Source organism: Megalops cyprinoides, chromosome 9, assembly GCF_013368585.1.
Source record: "Megalops cyprinoides isolate fMegCyp1 chromosome 9, fMegCyp1.pri, whole genome shotgun sequence".
NCBI classification, from domain to species: Eukaryota; Metazoa; Chordata; class Actinopteri; order Elopiformes; family Megalopidae; genus Megalops; species Megalops cyprinoides.
The window spans coordinates 23,404,643-23,429,294 of NC_050591.1; the positions used below are offsets into that span (position 1 = coordinate 23,404,643).

The window sequence follows — 24,652 nt, forward strand, 5'->3', positions numbered from 1 at the left end:
GCGTATGCAGGAGAGAGGTGTGTCTCAGACAGGTCTGTGCAGGGGAGACATGTATTCATGAGTATAAGTGAAATATCTGTGGTTTTAATCAACAAACAATAAAAAAGTTGAATGACAGCATTTGCATGGTTAAATTAACATTTCATTTTTAAATCAATGCACAGCAAAGATAGGACTGTGTGGTTGACAAGCAAAAGGATGACAATTTGCCCTTAGGCTGTATCAGGTCTTCAGAAGCCAACAGAGGAAACATGGTCTATTTGTGAGAATGATGCATGCTGGGAGTTCCGTTACTTACTGTAGTCACTGTTCTCGTCCTTGCTCCCGTCAATGGTTCCGTCTGGCAGCATCTGCAGGTAGAAGCCCTGCTGGCTGAACAGTCGGGTCACAATGCCTTTCAGCTGCGGCTCTGAAACACAGGAAACACCCCCATCCCCACATATTAAACTACACTATATACAGGGAGACCCCACCTGCCACACCCTCCACTGTATCACCATCACCAAAAGACAATCACACAAACATCAATCACATATGCATACCCACACACGTACTCATCAACATAACACACAAAAATTAACACACCGACAAAAACACTCACATACACATCTCTGACATACAGACACATGCATACACACATTTCACACAGAGGGTCACTCTCATATTGATTTGAGGTAGACGGAGTTTTGCAGTTGAAAGAAATTTGTCACAGCAGTAGGACGGTTCAGTCCACTTGTGTTCGACAGATGAGTCTCAGATGTTCACAGGGCAGGTAACCATAGCTGCACATCCCTGCAGGTAGGCTTCAAGTCCCCTGCATCTCACCCTCTCTGTGTCGACCATTACCTCCACATCCAGACCACTGCCTGTGCACTCCCTGAAGACCCCAGACCAATCGTTTCCTTCACTTGCTCTTTGAATGGAAAAGGGCTCTGGATTAATGTGTGGTGGTGCTGATCGGAGAGGGGTTACACTATATAATGTTACTAAGGGAAGCTGAACGGTGACCCCAGCCGTCACCACAAGAAAGGACTCAACACCGCTCTCGGGCTAAGCTGCTGCCACACAAAGTCAGAGCATAGGAACAGGAGCAAAGCATAGGAATTCAGTAATAATGTTCTGTGCAGTGCTAGCACAGATATGCACAGTACAGTTCAGTGTAACCAGTAGTAAAGAAGAGCATTGAGTCTTATTAGCAAGCAGGTTTGTGTGTGTGTGTGTGTGTGTGTGTGTGTGTGTGTGTGTGTGTGTGTGTGTGTGTGTGTATACATGTGAGCACATATGTGTCTGAGAGGTGGAGTAAACATAGGATTAAACATGGATTCATTCAAACTAAACTTCAAAACAATGTATACCTGTGCAAATACCATATTTGTTTAGATTTTAATATTATGGCTATGGAATGGGTGCATGAATCTACTATAATCGCCAAATTTCACAACATGGACACAATGACACAGAGAAACTACCACACAAGCCTTTGCATGTCATTCAGTGATGATCTCTCAGAAAGAATGATGGACAGAAAGAAAGGATGGTCAGGGTGAAGTCGTCGCAGCAAGGCAGTGGATTCCTGCCATTAGGAGTGTCACGGAAGGAGGAATGCGGAGATGGAGAGACTGACCGACACAGCCCACAGATGAAGACTGATCTACTGACCTAGCCTGATGCTCTTACCATACACCTGGAGAGTGTGGAGGGTTGGAGAAGGTGTCTTACGGGGAAAAGGGAAAAACAACAAGTTTCAGGCAATCCAGCACAGGGCTGTCAATCGAATCACAGAGGACCTGAGATGGTAATCCCATCGCCTGTCCTTGACCACAGTTTAGATGTTCAGGGAAAGGAAGGTACACTACACTCACTGTAGCACACGAGTACAAACTCACTCAACAGCAGCCTCTTTTAAATGCACTGGAGTGACATTCACCGATATGATGGCATGATTAACCTGATTCTCAACCACGCAGCTATAAAAATGTGTCCTGATAAATTTTCCACCGTAAATATTCTACCTAAATTACCTCTGGTGCACTGCGGGGCAGATTTCTCTATGATTAAACAGTACTTTGTTTAAACTGTAACGATGAAGGAATGGGAGAGAGTAAAAAAAGGCCATCTGTACATCCCAGATAATTATAATACAGTAATGGCAGTCACAATACAATAAAACGACAACATTAATAAAATCACAGGACGTAGTGTATACACACATATATATCTTGGTGGTGTTTGGTTGACTCTGACAGAGAACAGCAGGTGAGGACGATACAGGTGGGACCTCCATTGCACTGTAACGATCTTACTTCAGTGCTTCCGCTGCTTGTTTGAAGGGGGGGACCTAAAACATGGTCACTAACCTGGTCTCCGCCGGACTGCCTTTTTCTTGCCACTGCAGAATCGGACTTTGCTGAAAACCCCAAAAACGCATAGAGAACGGGGGTCTTTACTAGGGCTGCTGCGGCGTTTGGAGGCGGAAACTCGGTCGCTGTTGGACTCCCTGGCTTGGCGTTTCTGTCGGATAAGGGAGCTGGCTATCGCCGCTGCCATCTCCCCGCGGGCTATTCGAGGTGTTCAGCAGAGGTAGAATGATGCCGTGACTGGGCGCAATAAACGAAAATACGGCGTGAACTGTGAACAGTTCTTTTGATGGTGGCTATCCTCGTGCATGTGGTTCCCAGAGCGAGGAATCACAACCCTTATAATGTTGCACTTTCCGAGATTTGCCAAATGTTATAATGATCCTGAAATATTTGCACACAACGCCGAAGTCATGGTGGGGTAATTTGACATCCTCTTCTTGGCTAGGTGTTCCATTTCAGCATGCAAGTGAGTTTTAGAGATAAACAGGGGATGCATAATTCGTGTATGATGTCGTGAACAGCATGCCCCATTGATCATTCGTTTACATCCAAATGAATATAAATGTACAAACCATCGGCAGTAACAGCGCGTTCCATTCGGATCGTCGGAGTCCCGGCATTCCTGAAACGAAGCCCCATTTACTGGACCCACACGTGAAATGCCAAAATATCTAGTTCATACATGGCAGGCAAGACGCCTCGAACTTCTCTTGGGGATAGTAAATCTTTTTCTTGTCAACACTTCGCTGTTAGCCGTGTCGCGGAATTCTCAACTTCCTAAGTTCGGCAGTAAGCAGAAAGCGGACCGGCAGGCGGTAGCCGGCTCAGCCAAGCGCGCAGACATCCTCAAGCTGCATAGTTTTCCGAGACCCTACGCGAAAGCCTCCGATGCGTGCCACCGAGCAATTTCATATGGACAAAAATATGTGGGTAGCGCGGCAACATGATATTGTTGCAATTCATGCAAATATATTTCCTTCCCACGCAAAGCATTTGACATGTCTCCAGAAAATGACGAATGTAGCTGAATCAGTCTTTCCGATCCCTCAAGACGTCCAAATTAATGTGAAAATATTAATTTACAAAGCAGTTACGAGGAATCGGTAGTTCTCCCTGATGCTCAGCCACTGAATGGCTTGCCAGCATCCTTTTCTCTCTCTACGCAATCGTACGTGATTGAGGTTCGGATGAGGAATTCTCGGAGGCAGAGAAAAAAAGAGAGAGGGGGAGAGGGAGGGGAGGGGGCCGAGAGAGCGAGATGGAGGGCTAGAACCGTGGCTCACAGCTGTCCCTCAAAGTAAGAGCAGCCGTACGGAGAGAATCTGCTCCCTCAGACACCCCGCCATTTCACATTGTCAGGCAGCCAACAAGACGGCGTGCGTGTTGACACAGCAATCTACGAGTGTCACTTGTTACAGCGAAGCTGATCAATCACGGTTATGTTTACGTTAAGACCGAGAGGCTTACTTTTAACCATTCTTGTACTTCAACAGCAACACAAATAATAACACCGCTCTTTCACTTTGTGAACAGCAAATCATGTTGCATTTGAAATATTTAATTGCTTTCTTTTGTCAATTTACATACTGTACGTGGGCAGCTTCGGCGAGAAAATGTTAATGTATGGCATTAATTAGAGTAAATATAACCATCTTATATATAACCACACCGATCAACGGTGTGACTGGCATAAAATCTCAAATTAACGACGTAGTTCTGATGACCGAACACGGATGGCACGCTTCAGCAACTCGTTTAGGGGTGCCCTTACACCCCTCAGAATGGCCTTCGTTTTCACTTAATTGATTTTTTCTATTCTGTTTTGAAATTTCTCCCACTGGATCTAGTGCCATTATTCTGAAACTATTTAAGACAGGTGAGGACATATGTGACAATGCACTGTAAGAATTCTTTGTGTTGTGTATTCTTCTGCCAGCCTCACAATGGTTACCTACATTCCTAAACTCCTAGAGAATTTGGAGAATAAATGACATTCCTGGGCTGTAGAAAGATAACAGATAAATCGGCACTGCACATTTCTGTGTTGTAGGAATGGTTCAAAGAAACAAGAATTTAGTTTAAAGTAATGACGCCACAACCCTAAACATCCTGTGGACCCTATATCCACATGACTGCAAGAAACCCCACCCCTCTACTATCCATCATTTAAAAACCCCAGCTTTCTTCTACATCTTAATACAAACGCCCCCATTTCATTGTCCACCAAAAAAAACCACAACCGTTCCACTGTCCATCAATTCAAACTCTACCTGTCCTAATGACAGTCATTTGCTACTGTGGATTTCTGCTTCCCCTGGCTGTTGTTAGGAAGTGTCATTCTCCTGCAGGGTGGAAAGTATTATGTTCTTCCAGGAGTTTACTTCCAAGTACATGAAAAACCTCTTGCCTTCATTCCAAAATATCCAAATGAAACATTAACAACAGTCTGAATTTTTCAGATTTCATGCCATCTCAACTGTAATGCGGGCTAAGGGACATTTTCTCCTCTCTGAGTCCTGTCTGAGTCTTCGCCACATCCCCTGAAATAGCATCCCCTTTGTGAATGAATTGTCTGATTCACATAGAGATTCCCCTTGCCTAATTCATGCGTGTAGACTGCATCTGTCTCTGAGAATAAGTGGATAAAAAAAATCTGTAACCCTCACACCCATCTGCATGGTACAGTCCTATTCACTCCCTTTGCTCTGTCGCCCCAGACCATGCCCAGTCTGTCCATTCACAGTGACAGGCAAGAGGAAAGGACCGCCCACTCAGTTTTTTTAACAGATGGCCCACCTGTAAAGGTCAGGGACATTTCAAGATTACACAAAACAATGTACATCGAAAAATCATACAGGCTGCTGAAAAGCAGCTCAATTCCAATAAAAATAGGTTATACCAAACAAGGAAACAGATTGATAACATTAGACATATTACCTCAGTACAAAGACCCTCTCCTACAGCTCCACAATACAGAGACATCCTCCAACAGCTCCTTTATACAAAGAATCCATCCAACAGCCCCAAATACAGTATTTCCCTCCCACACCTTCCCCAAAACCCCCTCCCACAGCTACCCAATACAGAAATACCCTCCCACACCTCCCCAATACAGAGACCCCCTTCTGTAGCTTCACAATGCAAGGATGCCCTCTCACGGATGCACAAGGCCCCCAACACAGACAGAGAGAAGAGCAAAGGCCGCTCGGTGAAGCTCAGCTTCTGACTGAACCCCCCACACACACACATACACAGTGCTAATGCAGCGAGAGAGAAAGAGTGCTGAATGATTTATGTGTGTGCATGTCTCTGAACTCCACTCCAAAACTAATCACTAATTTAAAGATTTCCCTTGTGCAAAATTCATGAATCTAAAACACAACTGCCGCTGGAAACAGAATCTAAAAGCATCCTAGCCTATTCAGCATGCACACTAGCTACAGGAAGCTGGTTGGGAAATGTTAGATCTTTTATTTATATCATATAGCATTCACGGAAGCCTTGGAACCAAACACAATATCAGACCATTCAATTGTCATCTATTGATCAAACATCTGGTAAAGAAATGGAGACAGTTGTAGATACCCTAGCTTTTTTTTTTTTTTTACCAAAACCTTTACTTTCAGCAACTGTATGTGGGTGTAATTATTAATAGCCATAAACCAGGTGAGTAAAAAGTGTAATATGTTGCAACAACAACACATAAAATGTATTAAGGTGTTCTGCTCCCCTGGAGCTGCTCTGACCTCCTGTCAGTAACATTTACCTCTTACAGAAGTCATGTTGGCATATTAATGATGTGTGGCAGTATTCTGTGGGGCACTGGTTCATGAAGCCAGTGAAGCTGTTGTGGACAGCAGTGCCATGCTGTTTGGAGAACTGGAAAAATGACCGGTGGGGCACTAGAAGTATGTCTCCGAAGCTGATTCACTCTGGGAAATACCACCCTGTGTACATGGACGTGTAAAATCAAATCTCTAAGCCACATCAAATAGGGGTTTCTCCTGAGCAAATAAACAAAGAAAAATATAACTAAATGCTGCTTTGGATGTAGAAGCAGGTGCTATGGAACAGATTTAGTGGTTATGAAGCAGGTGCAGGTAACAATGCAGGTACAGCGGTTACTATGGAGATGCATGGTTTCTGAGGCACACACAGGAGTTATGAAACAGATGGAGGGGCTGTGGCAGGAGTGGGCTTTTAAATATAATTAAATAATAATAATTATATAAAATATAATTAATTTAATTTAATTGATTTTATGAACATATATAAGAATAAATATGAGAAATGTACAGCAAATAGTACGATATGAAATGATATAGATGCCACTCTTTGGGTATTTCATAGAACTCACCAACATCTGAAAACTGTAACAAATGCTAATACATATTTCAACCAGCAGAGGGCACCATCTGAACACACAACCAACCTGATTCCATTCATTACATAGCAGTCGCATTTTTCTGCATAGTAGAACATACAGACTGAATACAATGACAAAATACATTCAATACATTAAAGTATTACCTCAGGGGTAATAGGGTGCAGAGCAGACAAAATACAAATGAATGATACAGAATGATATGAAAGAGTACAAGCTTGATACAGTCCCTGTGTTACATCTCAGTATCTTTTCAGTTTATCTTAATTTTATACTCTGCCAAAAAGAGAAATTTGATATGCTATATATACAGTTTATATCTGATTGCCATTAGGGGCCTGAGGTGAAATTTTCTGATTTTCCTCCTTATATGGTGTTTTGTCTGGTTTTGTCTCCTCAAAAGCTCCTCAGAAGTGTATGTATGATACCTACTGTATTACACAATATGAATGCAAGATTTTCCATTCAGTTCATTTCCATTTCCATGCGCCTTACCAGCAGTGTCTGAATACATTAATTGCTTCTATGATGACTCCATCTAATAAAGAATGATTACTCCTCCTTACAAATCATACACCCTTACCATACCCACTAACACACACCGCAACCTCAACTGCATAACACACACATACCACAGTGCCACTAGTTCAACCTTACAAATACACACACACACACACACACACAAACACACACAGTAGCAGCATGTATTTAACCTCATAACAGACAGACACACAAACATACATGCACAGGCCTACTACACGGGAAGTGTTTCTCAGGGAAATCTATTTTTTTTTTCCATTTTACAGAGTCTGTATGGACTGTGTGATTTCTGCTGCAAATACACTCTAAGGTTCTCACACCAGAAGCAATCCTTTTATTGAATTTACTGCTGCATTTTATAAGAATTTCACTTTTGAACAAACAAATGGCTTTTCTTAAATCAAGGTCAAGACACTAAAAATACCCTTCCAGTGTACAGATTTATGAATAATTTCTGCAGTCCAGAACATCACTGACGAGCTAACTGCATCTCTCCTTTTCCCTCTCCTCTCTCTCTCTCTGCTGCACTTTGACCAACCCTTAGAAAAAAAGGAAAATGACATTTAAAAAAAGTTAATATAAAATGACTAAACTCTAAATATCAAACCCACTTTTGATAGAAAAGTAGAGAATGTTCATGTATTACAATTTGCATACCATTTTTCAAATGCTAAAAGTTGTTATTGATTACAAAAGAAGCATGATCTGTAAGTATGTGGTGAAAAGGCATTTCTCTCAAGGCAAAACATAGATACAATTTCACAAAGAAACACAAATAGAATGCAGCAATGGGTGCATGGATAGATGGATCGATGGATGGAAGGATATCCTCTTACCAGGAGTCATCCCTGTCTGCTAAATCAGTCAGCTCTTTTTCAGCTTGAAAAAGTATCAACCTCATCCACATTCATGGTTTCAAATATTATCTCCAGAAAGCACTCCCCATTCCTTGGCCACAGAGCACTGTGTCAACCCATTCTCTCTTACAGCTATGTTACATGGTTATTTCATTATTACATAAACATTGTAATATACATAAACATAAATACATAAACATTTATTATTGCATTATTTATACACTGAAACACTGGATGTTTCTGAATGAAGTCCCTTTGTATGAAAGTCATTATTATTAATACAATGCAATATTTGCAGACTTTTATATTAATTCACTGGTACTTATCACCCTGTAAATGGTGAGGGTCTCCTATACAGAGAAGCTGATTTAGGTATGACCGTGGTCCAGACAGATGTACAGTCATGCCTCCCGGGCATCCTAAACTGTATCCAGAGGCCTGTCCTGCCACAGGAAGGGACCTTGTGCCACCATATCCCACTTGTTCTGTGGTCGTGTCACTGCAAAACTATGCATTCGAATGATTTCTTTCAATCTATATGGGCCCTGTAAATGTGCAAAATGCTTAAAAATCCCCAGTTATTTGCTATGAATAAAATAAAACATGCCACAAATACAAGAGCTTTGACACAGAGAAATTGCATGAATATAAACAAATACAGAAAATCTATTTCACTTGTCAGCTTTGTCTACTTTGCAAACCAAAGAGACTTCCCTTGTGGCAGGTTATCGTACTTTTTACTGGCTGATGCAGGCTTTTCAGATTAAATACCTCATGGCTAATTTGTGTTTCACTGGACAGCAGGAGCATGGATACTGATTTTGATAATGAAACTAAATTAGACAATTTTTTTGGTCTGAATGTGTTTGTTGTTCTATTATTTATACCTGACACTGTTCAGCGAAGGGGTGGTGTTGAACTGGTTTGTATCTGCATAACTAAAAGAGTACCTTCTGCTGTCACAATGTCTTTCTAACTAAATGTGGAGTTAATTATCTGAATTTGTTTAAGGTACAGAGATAAAATCTGACTAGTGGAAGCTAGATAGATATGGGCTACTTAAGACCAATTTACTATCTGTCTTCTGTCATTCAGCATCATGCGATCACTACATTTTTAACAATATTTGCAATCTTGCAGGTGTTTGGATCTTACTGTTCTTTCATTATTGACATCATTTGTTCATTTTATTTTCTCCTTGTGACCCTTTTGTTTTTGTTTGTTTGGTATTTTATGTTCACTTTACCTGTATGTGTGTGTGTGAGTAGTGTATGTGTGTGTGCATGTGTTGTGTAAATTTTAAATCTTAGAACCATAATAAGCAAAAATCCTCCAATATCTTAGCATTAAAGCTTTGTTCATCACCATCTGCCCAACAAAAAGCAGACTGACATTAAAATCCATTTAATATATGTCTGTGGAAATGGGTCAGTAAATCCTAATAAAAACTGGTCAAATTAATAAGTGATTTTATAGTGACTGTCATCAATATTCCCATCAATGATCACAACAAAAATAACTTTCACTTATTGTGTTGTAATACTTTTGACTTTTTGTAAAAAGCACATTTAGTCTTTCATTTAGATACTGTGTGAAAAATCTCTGTCCCAGTGATGTGCCACACAGATTTATTGTTGAACGGAGATCAAGAGCAACAATGTCCTACAGATATGTCTCTGCCATAAACCCATTCACCCACACATGCCTTGTCCCACTCCTTACACTCCTGTGCTTCAGCTCTATGTGTTTTCACTCTGTGACTCTCAGTGGAGCGTACTCTGACTCTGAGTCTCAGCTGAGTGCAGTATAATTCTGACCCTTAGCAAAGTGCACTGACTCTCAATTGAACACACTCCAATTCTCTGCTCCTCAGTGTTAGCTATTCAGTTGATTGGACTAGGAAGGCCAGCTATATGTGGGCTCTGAGCTGCAAGAAGTTCTACACTTAAGAACTGAAAACACAGATGAATCGCACTAATACAGTTTATAAAATCTGTACATTTGCAGGTCCTGTGCAAAAAGATGTTCAAGTAAATAAAAAGCTATAACCATAACCATGTGCACCCAACAAACAGATTTAAATTGTGCTCTAATTCACTGAGATTCAAAATACAGTTAGAGAATGCTACATTTTAGTCCCAGGAAACATATTTGCAAAACCATGTGTGTCTAAATATGTGTAAAAAAGTATACTTTAATAATACAAAATGTACAATTACATCCTAAAACTTAAAAATTCCTCCACCAGAAGTCTGAGTTCGAATTAGGTTGTAGTCTGAGGCGCTGAATACCTCAACACTCACTATGTCCAACGACAGATGTCACTACCTTGTCGCACTTCTTGTGATTTTAGATTTGTTTTGAAGGACTTTATTTCAAGTATCTCGTTACATTCATATACGACGTATATAAATGAAACATTGTCCTCACGTATTCGCTGTAAGTAGGTAAATAGTGCCATATGACTACAGATTCGACATTTGAATAATGTCACTGTTTTGCGTATAGTGTGACTTACTAGTAATGGCCATAAAATGGGACACACATTAAACCCATCACCTACACGCTCCGACTCCGACACAACTCCGAATACTCTGCCACAATGTGAGTACAGTTTCTCAGTCTCTGACCAGGGTTTCTGAAAAGACGCAAACTGCAGCAGTTAAGTTTGGAGGCTGGTTTCTGGTTGTTCCATGTGAACTGAGCTACGCTTTATCACATTTAAGTAACTCGCGCTGGGATTTCAAAGGAGGGGCATTTAGATGTGCCGCTCACCACGCAGAGATGTGACACAAGGTACTTTGTTCTCATCCAAAGGTGCCACTATGGAGGTGATACGTTACTACTGTTTGGTTGATAGACCGGTTCTCACGCTACCGTCACCCTGTGCCGACTCGGCGTTGAGAAATACGGACTCAATGAATACACACCGCTGCAGTGCCGTGAGACCTGCTTACACGAATCTCAACAACCAATGCGACGAATAGTTACAACGTTCAAAAGACACCATGCTAAATAATTGTCTCACCGCTGGTGCTTGTAGTCGGCTTCGATCGCTTTCCACAGAGACACTGCAGCATATGCGCTCCTTTCTTCAGGAAAAGCTTCAGAATCTTCATTGATTTGGGTTTGTGTGATCCTTTGTCAATCCAGGCAATGTAACACTGTATAACACGGAGATTAGTGAAGCATCGCCGCCGCCGGGGGTCGACTGCCGTACCATCCAGATCTCTGGGTTCAGTAAATTAAATCCACTGAAAGGACGTTTAATACTCTAAACCGAGGCATCTTGAGAGTTTTTCAGTAAAGGCAGTTTGACAGAATAACCTGGGCCTTGGACGCGAAATGCACGGGGATGTCAGAATAATTTCCCACAGCCAGTGTTTCCGTTCTTCTAGCAGACGTAAAATGAGGGCTACGGTACGAGCGCGCTAGGTGAAGTTAAACTGCAGGGGTAAGTGACAGGATTCCTGTGGATGTGGTGATGCAAGATTTACTAGCCTCTGCTCCGTGTTTCAGCATGAGTAAAAGGCGGCGAGGTACAAGATTGATTGAAAACCGTATTGTTCTGTGTCCATAGAGAACGGTAACGTAGGTAAAGCCTACGTCATATGATGGTTACATTTAAAGACAAAGACACTGTTCTGTCAAGAGAAGATGTTTAAAAATCTTAGTAGAAACACGTCATCCGTCTCTGATAAATGGCTAAAAGCTGTTACTGTAATTCCGTAATCATTCACGTACTAAATAGAATAGGCAAGATAGAACCAGTTGTTCTTTTATACTCGGCCACTCTTCTTTACGACACATGGGTGCCACTGACGAAATACCAATAAGCTGTTACTCCAAAGGTCTGTCTGCTTCTGTTTCGCCTTTTATTGCGGTAGGCAGCGGTATGTAATAAGCTAGTGGAAGAAATAGGCAACTATGCTGAAATGCTGCGACAGATTTAAGACAGGTCATTAATGTGAGACTTGCTATGATAAACGTGGTTAGAAATATGTTTACTGTAGACATACAGAGATTGTCTTTTTGCAAGCAGCTAAAATGGAAATTAAATTTAGGACTTTAAATGGTTTATTCGAAGACAGAGCGTTTCAGTGTTAGTGGTATCTGTCGGTCTGTTTTTTACACCCTCTAGCGGCAAAATGATGGACCATGCGTGTTCCTACTACAGCGCAGTACAGTGGAAACTAACTTGAGAACTGATTTAACACAGAACGAGTTTGCTGTGCGTCACATATTTCAGTGGAGATTTTGCACGACAAGGATTATTAATATATTATAGTCTTACTTACTGTAGGCTACAGTTCTCGTTATATTCTCGCTTACAACTGTCAATGAACATATATTTTATATATATTTTTGAAAATCTCAACAAGTGTCCTACCATTTACCTTTATTTAGTTTGACTAAATATACGTCATTACAGGATCACAGGATAACTTCATTCTTTCTAACGCAGTAAAGGTATTACGGATGTGTCCCTGTCGTTGACATTGAAGTTCAGAAAATGGCGAAATAATTTTTCCACCAGGGGTCAGCATCGTGCTGGTAACACAGTATATGAATTAGTGGTACAATTTAGGTGTTTGTGTGTGTGTGTGTGTGTGGCGCCCGCGACCGTATGTACACAATGTTGAGGGACTACTGTGATTAGTGAAGAGCCTGAAATCAAAGGGAGATATGACGTCACAAATGTTTAAACTAGCGACATAGCACTGACTCATACAGCAAATCATGACTGATGAATCATTCTCTTGTGGAAATCTGCATATAGCTGCAATTTTGCAAAATGGGCCCCGGGAGTGTTAGTATGTTCTAATCTAGACTGCAGAGGACAGTGATTAGAAAAGAAATTAGATGTATTTCGCTGTCTCCACAAGCTCATGTGAGGTCCTCCCAGTTGTTCCTCTAGTCTCTCCTGAAATTAGCAGCTTTAATTAGCTAGTAAGACATGGGGCAGGGAAGGGGGGGGGGGGGGGCATGCACTGCTCAACCAGGAAAAGTCATTGGATGTTCATTACATGTAAAGGCAAGTACCAGTACATGGACAATCACACATGGAGGCACGCACAGTAAACAGCAGTCCCTCGATGACGACATTTCACTGTTCAGTGTTGTGATGAGTCACAGTGACAATACACACAGCTGTTGCTGCTGTCGCTGGCTATAAATACATCACAAACTCTACAGAGTCAAACTCTGAAGACAGACAAACACACGCATGCCCCACACACACACATACACCATACACATAGACACTTTACACCATGCACCATACACACAGAGACTGTATGCACACACACTGTCCAGACACAAATACAAATGAAGCACATACTGGTGACGGTCACGTCATTTAAAGTCTGCAAACTTTTTGCCTTGACAAACGTTTTAGGGTTTTGGTTTTAACACCAGTTATGATATCCTTTAATGAATCGTATATTTCATGGGCTATAAGGTCTAAGTCTTCTGAGAAGCCATACCCAGCTATTTCAGACTGATGTTAATCCATGTAGATGTGCTTCTGTACTCTAGTTGCAGAAAGCATTTTGCAGAGTCTCACTACCACAGACGTCCTCCCGTTTATTTGAAAACCATATGTATTTGTACAGATACAATATCCTGAGTAAATGTATAGACAAGTGTTTGCTGTTAGGTTGAGTTAGGGGCACTGAGTGTGTACATGCGTGCGTGCTTGTGTGTGTGCATGCGTGCATGCATGTGTGTCTGTGTGTGTGTGTTTGTACACACAGATGTCAGGTGGAAGATATTTATGAGGTGAGAGATTGCACTGTGAGAGAGGCTGAGGTGTGAGACATGAAGCCGGAGATGCAAGTATTAAGTGTCCTGATTTGAGGTATTTATACACTGTGCTGAGATTCTCTCACTGCGATGACTGAGGGTCAGAGCCAGAAACCCCCGGAGATGAGCTCCACAGGGGGAGAGAAAGACAGAGTGAGTGAGACCCTTGAGCGAGGTCCACAGTGAATGACAGCATCTGCTTCCATCCCCATTTTAATGCCCGTCACCATCATCATCATCATCATCATTATCATGGTTCATAAGAACAGATACCATTTATCTCTCTGTCATGTACACAGACACACATTTGTAACCTACCTGTAAAATGCAAGGATCTTTTAAGTTTTCTATAATATATTCTAAGTCCTTTGGTAAAATTGCAGAAGTGGAATTACCTACATTACAACTAATCTAGAATCATCTTAAATTGTCCTGTTTTTGATTAATTTTTCAGTTCCCTAGCAAGGTGGGTTAATCCCAAGATGTAAGTGAATCCATTATCAACAGGTATTGACTGTTCAATGAAACCCAAAAAATGAATTTAAAAACTTCAGTATCTCTAGAAAATGGCCCAGCATAAATACAAGCATATAACAGTTATTCTTTAGTAACGTTGCTCTGTATAACAACGTCGTCAGAGGACAGGTGTATAACAGCTTCACCTGAATACAGGTGCGCTGAATAGCATTTCTTCCTGAGGACAGGTGGAGAACAAATCTACCTGAGTGCTGGCGCACTCTATAACGACTCTACCTGAGAGTGAGGTAGGAGAGTCAGAAGGGAGGGAGTGGACAGCTCTGATGGAGGAGAGGCAGAAGGAAGGAGGAAGGGGATAGATATGGAGGGGGAATGAAAGAGAAGAGCATAAAGAGAGAGGACTCACCCTGCTGGGCAAGCTCATCATTCGCAGTGACCTCCTCTAATTCGCTCTCTGCGCTTTTGCCGGATTCGCTGGAGAGCAGGCGGCGGAACAAACTGCAGTACCGGGTCATGGCGAGGTCTGGATCCCTACCCTCTCAGCTCGCAGCTGTCTTTTCCCGCTCCCTCAACCCACAGCTCTGCTTCTGCTTCGTCTGTACCGCTGTCTCTCTGTAGCGTCTGTCCGTGTAGCTTCTGTCTGCCCAGCTCTTTTAAACGGAGAAATCTAACACTGCAATGAGACACCGTGACCAACCGTTTCATCTATATCAATGAAACAGCTGTGTTTCTCCAACAAACCCTCAGTCTCAATCAGAGTTATTGAAACAGATCTAAGATGAAGATATGTGAGCCCTTATTTCAGCAATGCGGTGGAAATAGATAGCGGCTATTCTGAGCGGTGTAAACGGGTGTCATTGGAAGAGGGCTCTATTTATATCTGTGTTTACGTGGAGAAAGTGCTTGAGGTGGAGATTCTCAGGGAGTAGTGACAGAGAGAAGACACTGGAAACACCGGACACTTGGGGAGTAAATCAAGTGTAAGACAATAAGGACGAAAGAGAGTGAGGAAATGACTGAGTATGTGAGCAAGTGTGTTTGTGGGAGTGTGTGAAAGTGAATGAAAGTAAAAAGAGTAGTTGCTACAACCATAGTATGTCTAGTGGTGTTTTTTTTGTTTGTTTGTTTCCTGTCTGGATCAGCTGGCTGGAGTGACCGCTTGCCTGTGGGACAGTCACTTTGCAGTGATGTGGGAGTGCTGTCAAGTGCCATAGATTAGAGTGCAGTTCTTGTGCTTGGCCAGCAGGTGGAACTGCAGGCATAGATTATACAGCAGCACAAGGAGCAATTCTGTGGAAAACGCGCCATCACACTTCCAGCAGCCCTATTCTGGTCCTGACAGCTGGGATGCTTCAGCTCAGGAGAGCTTTCAGCAGCAGTAGCTCGCACTCACAGTGTCACGCCTGGCATCTGCCCTACAGGAGGCTGAACAGGTCATCGCCGCAGCCTGTCACCTCCCAAGACTCACCCTCAACTCCTCCCAACATACACGCACATACAATCATATGCATAGCTAAATGATTATAACTGCCTAATGTTGGTGCTACAATGACTTTAATGACTTTAAGCATTCACATTCATACAGTACACAGAAGTCATCATCCACAGCTTCACGTTTTACTAGCATGATATAACTATTGTTGGTTGCTATTGTGTTCTCTTCTTTTAAAAATGTCTTTTGTCACCAATAAACCACAGAGGGTGGGAGCTGAAAGGGAGAAGCAAAGAGAGAGGGGGGCTTCTTTTTATTAATAAATCAAACCCAAGCAGATGTCACTAACACTCCAGTCTGACAGCTGTCACACACAGACATCTTGAGGAGATGCTGCATGAAGGATTAAAAAATGATCAGAGCTTCTCATTTATAGCAAGCCATATCAATGTACAACATGCAAACTATTTTAATTTTGCAAATGAAAAGAAATTTTATCCACGTTACTATGTCTGTCAAACCAGTGGTCTTCATTTTGTTCTACTTTTGGCAACCCAACACAATATTTACATGCTCCACTGTAAACGGATGCATGTGTGTATTGCACACTTTATATAAATATGACTCAAACGAGACACAATGCGAGTACATCAAACAGAAATTAAGAGGCAACATTCTATGGCAAGTCTAAAAACACATAATGCAAAGTATCCTCCCTGCCATAAAAAAACAATTTAGATTGATGCTGGGATCAGCCCGGTGCAGAAAATATCCAGGATCCACTGGAGGACGTGGCACTGCAGGTCTCCTGACCTTTGGGGCAGGGGATCTTGTAGATTGTCTTCCACACAGTGATCAGGTCAACTGTACTGTACTGTCAAAGAGCTCTCACTGAGAGAAAGGAAAAAGAAGGAGAGAGGGGTGCTGACAAAGAAAGAGAGAGAGGAGGAAAGAGGGGTACAGACAAGGAGAGGAGACTGAAGATATAAGTATAGAAGAGGTATAAGTAAGTATTATATCAAATCTGTGTGGCTAACATGTGCTTGGGTGAGGCAAAACATATAAAGAAGTCGATGGTCAAAAATGTATTTAACCCAACATGATGACTGCTTTTCCTCACTGTTCTGCACTGCTGTGAGGAAGGCACTGTGTTAAAAATACTATTCACCCATTAATTACACACATCACTATCACTCTACACATTTGCTCCTTTTGGGATTTTGGATGTAGACACTGTCATTAGCTCCTTTTGCTTTGTGTAAGTCCTGATTGGTTGTCTCAGTATTTCCCTTATTCCCACGGTGAATGTGACCTGTGTTTAGTATTTAGACATACACACAGCCAACCAGAACGGAAGTGCTATGTCTCTGGAGAGGTGTTTATATTTAGAACAGTATAGAGGGCGACTCAGCTAGAATGGAAGGTGTAACACACCCATAAAAGCATGGAGGGGATGTAGAGGACAGTCAAGGCTGGGATTTCACTCATGGTGTGAAAATACAACAGAAATCCAATCTGTTGCTGACGGGGATACAGTGAGCTGATGGGCGTGGCAAGCTTCCATTGGTCACAATACCACTCTCTTAGGCTTTCCCTCATGCAAGACCCCGTCCAACAGGGGATCTGGCATATAAAGTAGATCCACTGTGATTGGCCAAAGCCAGAGAGCCCGATAGAATGATGTGATTGGATGGAGGCAGACAGCCAGATGGTGTGCAGTGATTGGACAGAGGCAAAGAGCCAAATGGAGTGCTGGGCCTGGACTGGGGCAGAAAGCAAGTGGAGGATTGTGGTTGGAGCAAGGCAAATAGCCAAAAAGGAGTACTGTCTGAACAGAGGCAGAATGCCAAATAGGGTGGACAGCCCAAGACCTACAAACTTTGCAGTCTTTGTGATGTCAACACAAAGAGTGAGTAGTAATTACCCTTTTATGTTTGATTCCAGTATTTGATAAAATGTTAGTGTTCATATCTTCTGTGTGATTAAACGATTCTGGTTCAAATTGGTTTTATTGTTTGTGATCCCAGTTTAACCATTATTACATTAGTTATTTGCATATCCATGGCAACTTCCAATAACTTTGTTATTGTTTATGCAACTTGATAATTCTTGAAGCAATTCAGGTTAGGTATTCAATTCATGGGTACTCTATCCGACATTGGAATCAAACCAGCAGCCTTTAGGTTACAGGTCCATCTCCTTCACCTTTACACCATACTGCCACTAGTACAGCAAATAGTACAGTGATATGACTTACAGCAGCACAGCATAGCCATAACTCTAAATAAAATATTCTATCAAAATAAATAATCTGAAAACATTTGAGAGGAAAGAATTGGGCACTGTCATCTAAAGATAAGATAGGGAGTGACAGAGCTGTTATGAGAAAAAATGATATTAGCATTTACATAATCTGTAACACAGCCTGAGACTAAGAAGGCACCTGCTTAGAAGGTTAGAGGAGAAAGAGTGGGAATGTTGTACTGTATTGTTGTTGTATGAGGCCTGTCTGCTGAACTGTTACAGAGATAAAACATTTCATTCATCTATTGCCATCCATTCTGACTCATGGCATGTGGCAGGTGTGGGTTTCTAGGTCTCAAACCTAATGACATATAAGGAAACTATAAAATAGCATTGGGGCACAGCTGTAACTCAGGAATAGATCATATATTATCATTACAAAATATGTCTTGATTGCTTTGCCATTTTTAACCAGCTCTCATCTACAGTATATTGTTTGGCTAGTGCCATTCACACACTGCAGTACTATCTACGTAGACCATACAGACTCTAGAGAGAGTCAATTAAAAAAAAAACGTTACATCAGGTAACTCCTTATCTCTCCAGACTCACCAGGAGATGAGGCCTAATATTGCACAGTTACTGTGCAATATTAGGACCGTGGGTAAACAGGCCCCGCCCGTGCTGGATGCTGCTCTACCGTCTGAGAATCTGTCATGCAAATGGATTCTGCACCGCTGCAATAAAATGCATGTGTGATCTGAATATTGCGTTCAAGGAAAAAAAAAAAACCTTATGGTGATTTCAGGTGGGTGAGCTGACGAGTTCCAAACACCGCCGCTGTAGAGGACTGCTGCACCTTTGCAGCAGAAGGAATCAATCATTTTTAATAGTGCCTCACATGGAAGCTCTGTTCCCACAGGCCTGTTATAATGGGCTTGTGCACTCTCTCCCGGTTATGAAACTGTATTTCAAAATCAATCTCGTAAAAAAACAGGCTTATGGTACATGCTGACCACAAAATCTATATCACAAATATAACACTATCCTGAACACTGCCCCCACTCCCTTCCATACACACATACACATTTCATAGTGACCCCCACAGATGCACAGCTCACGCTGATACACACATACTCACACACACATACACACACACACACACACACATACACACACACACATTTCACACAGACATTCCCTCAATGCCCCCCCCCCCCCCCCCCCCCCTCCACACACACACACACCATAAAATGATACCCCCACACATGCAACGATAAAATGGAAAAAACTCTCACTAGTGTAAATGGTTATGGTTCTGAAAGGCAAGGAATCCTCTTCTTTCTGTTAATATCATCCCAATTTTTAATTTTAAGCAAATTTGCAATAGATTTTGGTAGATCTGAGACTTTAGCTAACATAAACAGAAATCAAAATGTAATGTAACATATGTAAAGACCAGAATCAACCGCTGGAGGAATTGAATGGGTACATTTTCAAGAATGTTTCATGTCACCCTATAGATGACTTCTTTCAAAATAAAAAGTAAAGTCCTCTATCCTAATGATTTTGAGTGTTTTTTATAATATCCTTCAGCATCCATAATATCAATTACATACCAAGTACAGACATCACTGACAAGCCAAGGGGGCCCGTCAACATCCACATGTTAAGTTCAATATCCTATACATGCCAGCGATCACAGATGTCATCTGTTGTAAAGTAGTCTGCTATTTCATCTATACTCAACATGCAAGTATAACTGTATGCATTCATTGCAGGCCACAGTTTCTGATCAGGGTACCTGAACTCTCAAGGCCAGACGGGTCTGTAACTGAGGTTACCATGACGACATAGGACATTAACAAAGGTGCTTCAAGCAAGTGTAAAATAAATGGCTCACAACATTTATGGAAAACAATGCTACTTATAGCCACACTACATTTAATTTAACAATGTTTTCAGTAGCTGCAGCAAAACATTGGCAATTCAATATAATTCACTGAAAACACAGGAAAGAGTCCTACAATATTTCATGATTTTATCCCCACACACACGACATCCTCCCCCCATCACATTCCACACACAGTGTATCCCGTGTGCCCCCACACAATCCACATCCCCTCCAATATACACTTCACAGCGATTCCTAAAGACAGTATACCACACACGTAGTGTATCCCAAATAAAAAAGTATACCCACATTCACAGCATGTTCCAGAAAAATGGTTTACCCTGCATATAGTGTACCCCATGCACACAGCTTACCTAACACTTGCTATACGTAACACATGCAGCGCTACCCATACTCACAGGGCACTCTATATTCACAGTGTATTCCATACAGAAAGCATATTGTACCAGGACTGCAAAGCACAGGTTTCTCTCTCTACATAGCATACCTGATGCACAGAGTAATCTACACACAGAATGGACTCTACAAATCTCGCATGCACAGAGAGAACAATACCCCACAAACTACACATACATTGTATCCCTCACAGATGATAAAAAATTAATCAGCTGGCGGCCTTCATATACGGGCCTGTCATTGTTCATAGGGCAGTAGTGGGTAGTTGATTACATGGACTGGATTATGAATTAAAGCTGTAGTTTACAACTAATGTTGTTCTTGCTGAATAACAGGAAATAAACATTTTAAAGATTTTGCACTTGGATGTAGCTGCACAGGTCTGACATAAAACAATAAGTCATGTTGCGCAGCCAGCTATCTAGTTAGCCACATCAGCAGAGTAAGACATGCATCTTTACAACCTTTCTGCACAGCAGCAATGACAAAGAAGAAACACAAGACTAAATCTGGGTTGCTGGCTTTGCGGAGTGTACTTGCAAATTAATATAACTATCTACCACATTCCTTGTTCAAGGAATAGCGAAAACTGCAAAACTGATGGGAAAATACAGAAATCATACAAATAACAAGAGCCAAACTTGGTGTCTCATAGTAACATCATGCAAGCCAGCTTGCAAGTTATAATTGTTATAAGATATAACCCTGTTAAGCATTGTAAATACATATTTTGGAATGATCAAATATGCTAATGCAGAGGAATTACATTTTTTGCAGAACCCCCCATAAAATTGCAGTTGTTGTTAACGTGCCCATATGGCCCCTACCCAAATGGAAGATAGTTATTTAAATAATCACAGCGCTCTTAATCGTAGCCCTATTAAATGTATAAACCATGACATAATGGCCAATAAAATTCAGATTAAATCAGCTGAGTCTCACCTCTTAAAAAAGTAAAGCAGACACGTTTCTTAGCAGGATCTTGCAAAGGGGATTCTTGCTCTGATTTCAGAGAAATACATTTCAAGAGCAGGAGTGGGCCAGTTTCAATCCGATAGTTCCTATGGACCTCCACCTACTCACAATGTAGCGCTAATACCCAATGTAGCAGAGATGCCACAGGTAACTGTTGCTGTTTTGGTAACAGGTGACGGCATGTAATCTGGAAAGCAGACAGTATGAAATGAGTTTAGGAGTTAAAATGCAAAAAGGTAGACTTCACACAAGCTCCCTAATAAAATACATTGCACACTATGAGCCCCATCAATCCCCACGCACAGTCCCCTCACACCCGTATACCAGGCCTCGCAGTTTGAATAGTACCACACTAGAAATCAGATACATCTACTAATCAACTAATAGAAAAAAAAAATCAAATTTTTTGATCAGCTGACACATTATGTATAAACAGTTCATTTGAAATAGTTCAACTGGGATGAGACTGTATGATTTGGGCTGTCGAGTTCAGTGGGAGTGCTGGATTGCAGCACTGATGTGGGTTTGGAAGGAGATTAGTTTAGGGTGTGTCACATCTCCTGTCACATACCCCGAGGTCAGGGGTCAGAGGTCAGGGGGCACGACCATGTGCCATTGACAAACATGTGCATCCGTGAGAGAAATTTTGAGAGAAATATTTACTTTCCGTGTCCGAAAGCATGACCCTGAGATGGTTGTACTGCAATTAAGGATGGCTAAGGACATTTTTTACAGCCTTACGGAAATGCTCAGAACAAATAGGATAGGAAAGGTTATCTGCACGCCGGCGCTGCTCCTCTGCTCAACGCCTCCATTAGCAGCTCAGTAAATAATTCAGAGCTGTGCAGACGCAGTCACATGATCAGGGAATCTCAGCGCAGAGAGCAAATATGCGGCTGCGCATCACTGCACGGAGGACCTGTCTGCGCATCACTGCTCCATTCAACAATAATAGTATCATGCTGCTATTATAGCATAAGGTGTGCAGCAACTATCATGAGGGGCGATGATGCTCTTTAAATGTGCTTTATTTTATGCCTAGTTACAGGTGATGCTTTGTTGGTACTATAACTTCGTCAGTTAGATAGGATTTAAATCTGAATTGGAGCAGGAGTAGGAGGAAGAGAGAGCAGGATGTGTGAGTTCACATTGAGATCGTCTCAGCGCTGTCTGCAGAAGAGCAGCTCCGAGACCTCAGCGGCTGCAGCATTTCAGCGTCTCCATCTACTACTGCAGAGCTATCAAACACTTCATCACTCAGAGACAGAGGGAGAGAGGGAGAGGGCGGGAGAGAGACGGTGGGAGTGTAATGGCCGAGAGAGGTCAAGAGGGAGAGAGAGGGAAGAGACACAGACAGCAAGGGATAGAAATGGGGGGATGGACACAGATGATAAAGACATACATGGAGGAATGGAGGTGAAATTTGAAGGGAGAGTGTATGAAAAATGATCAGACAGCAGACAGTGTCCCATGAGCTCGTCGTAATAAAAAAAGTCTGGGCTAAACAGAAAAAAATGCAGCAGTCAGCAGAAGGACGTCAGTGTTAATGAAGAGGAGAGCCACAAAGAGAGGCACGGCCCCACACACGATCACATACATCCAAACACGGGCATACGTAGGCACCTCACACATGTACACATGCACACGTCACACATACACTCACATATACACACATGCGCTCCTACAAACACACACACAGACAATCACACACATGTACACAGGAATGCACGTGTACTCTCACATGCACACACTACACACACACACGCGTGCACACACACGCATACATACACACACAGACCAGTTACAGTTACAGTTACACTGTGCTGACACAGCATGCTGCTTTCAATTAATTACTATCAACTATATTTACCTACAATCCACTGCTACTCTCTACAGTGACTCATACTGTACTTCACTGTTTCTTCAAGTTTAGTCCTTTCAACTCCACCAATCATCAGTCACCCCGAGTCTTGTTTTCTCAACAGCTTAGAGCCAAGTTATGGGTCAGCCTTTCACCAGACTGAGCTTACCCCCAACCTGATGTCAACCAGCTTCTAAAACTATGACCCAGTTCACAATCCCCTCATTGCATTTCATTCTCAATCTTTCTGCTTTTGCTGTTACTTGGTCATTCTGTCTAATGTCCCCTTGCTCTGTCTGAGTTATCAGTAAAAACACATGATCTCTGGTGAGGCTCTGTGGGAAGTGCAGATAAAATAAGCATCCTAGACTTTCTAATCACTTAAGTAAGGCACAGTTTTAAAATACATTAATAAATTTTAAAAATTTGAATAGTATAGACAGAACTGCCTGCAGCATGACTACTGATCAAGTTGCCACTTCTTAGTGAAGGGGTTCTGTCCAGTAAGAAATATGAAGACATGAAAGATCTCTCTCCTTAGAAGGCTTGCTTGTTATGAACTGGTGTTTGAAGGTAAAAATCTGAAAAAATGTGAATTTTGTTTTCATACTGATGGAATCTTCATGATTTATTTCTGAAATTTGGCTCTATTCATCATCATGCTTTGGGAGGGGATTTTGTATAGTACACAGTATTTTACTTATAAGCAGTTCAAAATCCAGCACCCAACATAAAGATCAGTTCTTCTGTGAGATGTTAAAATCTGCTTTTTAAAACCACATATCCACTGGCTTGAAGCTCTGTATCTAGTATGGTGTTTCAGACAGACAAGTCAGACTCTTTCAGAAAATGTACTGCCCACAGTAGGTTTGGGATTTCTTCCTTTTCCATTTATGAAATTGACTTTGCAAAATGAAGAGAAAAAATGAAGAAAATGTTCACTCCTAGAATATCCATCACATGCAATGTTGTTAGCCTGGTCTGACACTGTTACTCGTTAAAATGAATGGATATGCTTATGTTCTACTTTGCTGGAAGTCGTTCTGGATAAGAACATCTGCTAAATGCATGTAACATAATGTAATTTTCACAGTAGCCTTAAATTTCACATTCTGGACATTGGGGTGAACAAAGGTGTGTAAAAACAAAAAAAAAAATTGTGCTTGTTTTGGCTAGCTAAATAATGTGCAAAATTAGAAAGGATGTTAATAACGCTGGAGTGCTGCTTTAAACTTGCACCTGGGTGTCTGGAGTGTAACATTGTTCAGATGTCAGTGGAGCGTGTGAAAGTTACAGCTCAATGCACATCGATCACACCTGGCACTACACCCCGCCCACTTAACCCCTATTACCATCCTGCTTAATGCCACATATCCCCCCCCGCTGTTCCTAACTGTACTATATGG

At 41.7% G+C, this 24,652-nt stretch overlaps 1 protein-coding gene across 4 annotated transcripts in view; it reads right to left on the minus strand.

The window, feature by feature from the left end:
* The window catches only part of LOC118783347 (fibroblast growth factor 12-like), a 40,036-nt gene that overhangs the window by 12,014 nt on the left and 3,370 nt on the right, over positions 1-24,652 (minus strand). The window contains exons 1-2 of one of the 4 annotated variants that reach the window (XM_036537168.1): positions 14,830-15,190; positions 299-409 (exon numbers count right to left, since the gene is read on the minus strand). In XM_036537168.1, the coding sequence (XP_036393061.1) occupies positions 299-409; positions 14,830-14,938 (220 nt within the window). In that variant the 5' untranslated portion in view covers positions 14,939-15,190. Of the gene's footprint in view, positions 1-298; positions 410-2,357; positions 3,492-11,169; positions 11,869-14,829; positions 15,191-24,652 lie in introns of those variants that run through there. The other 3 variants (XM_036537169.1, XM_036537167.1, XM_036537170.1) reach the window with 3 other exon arrangements.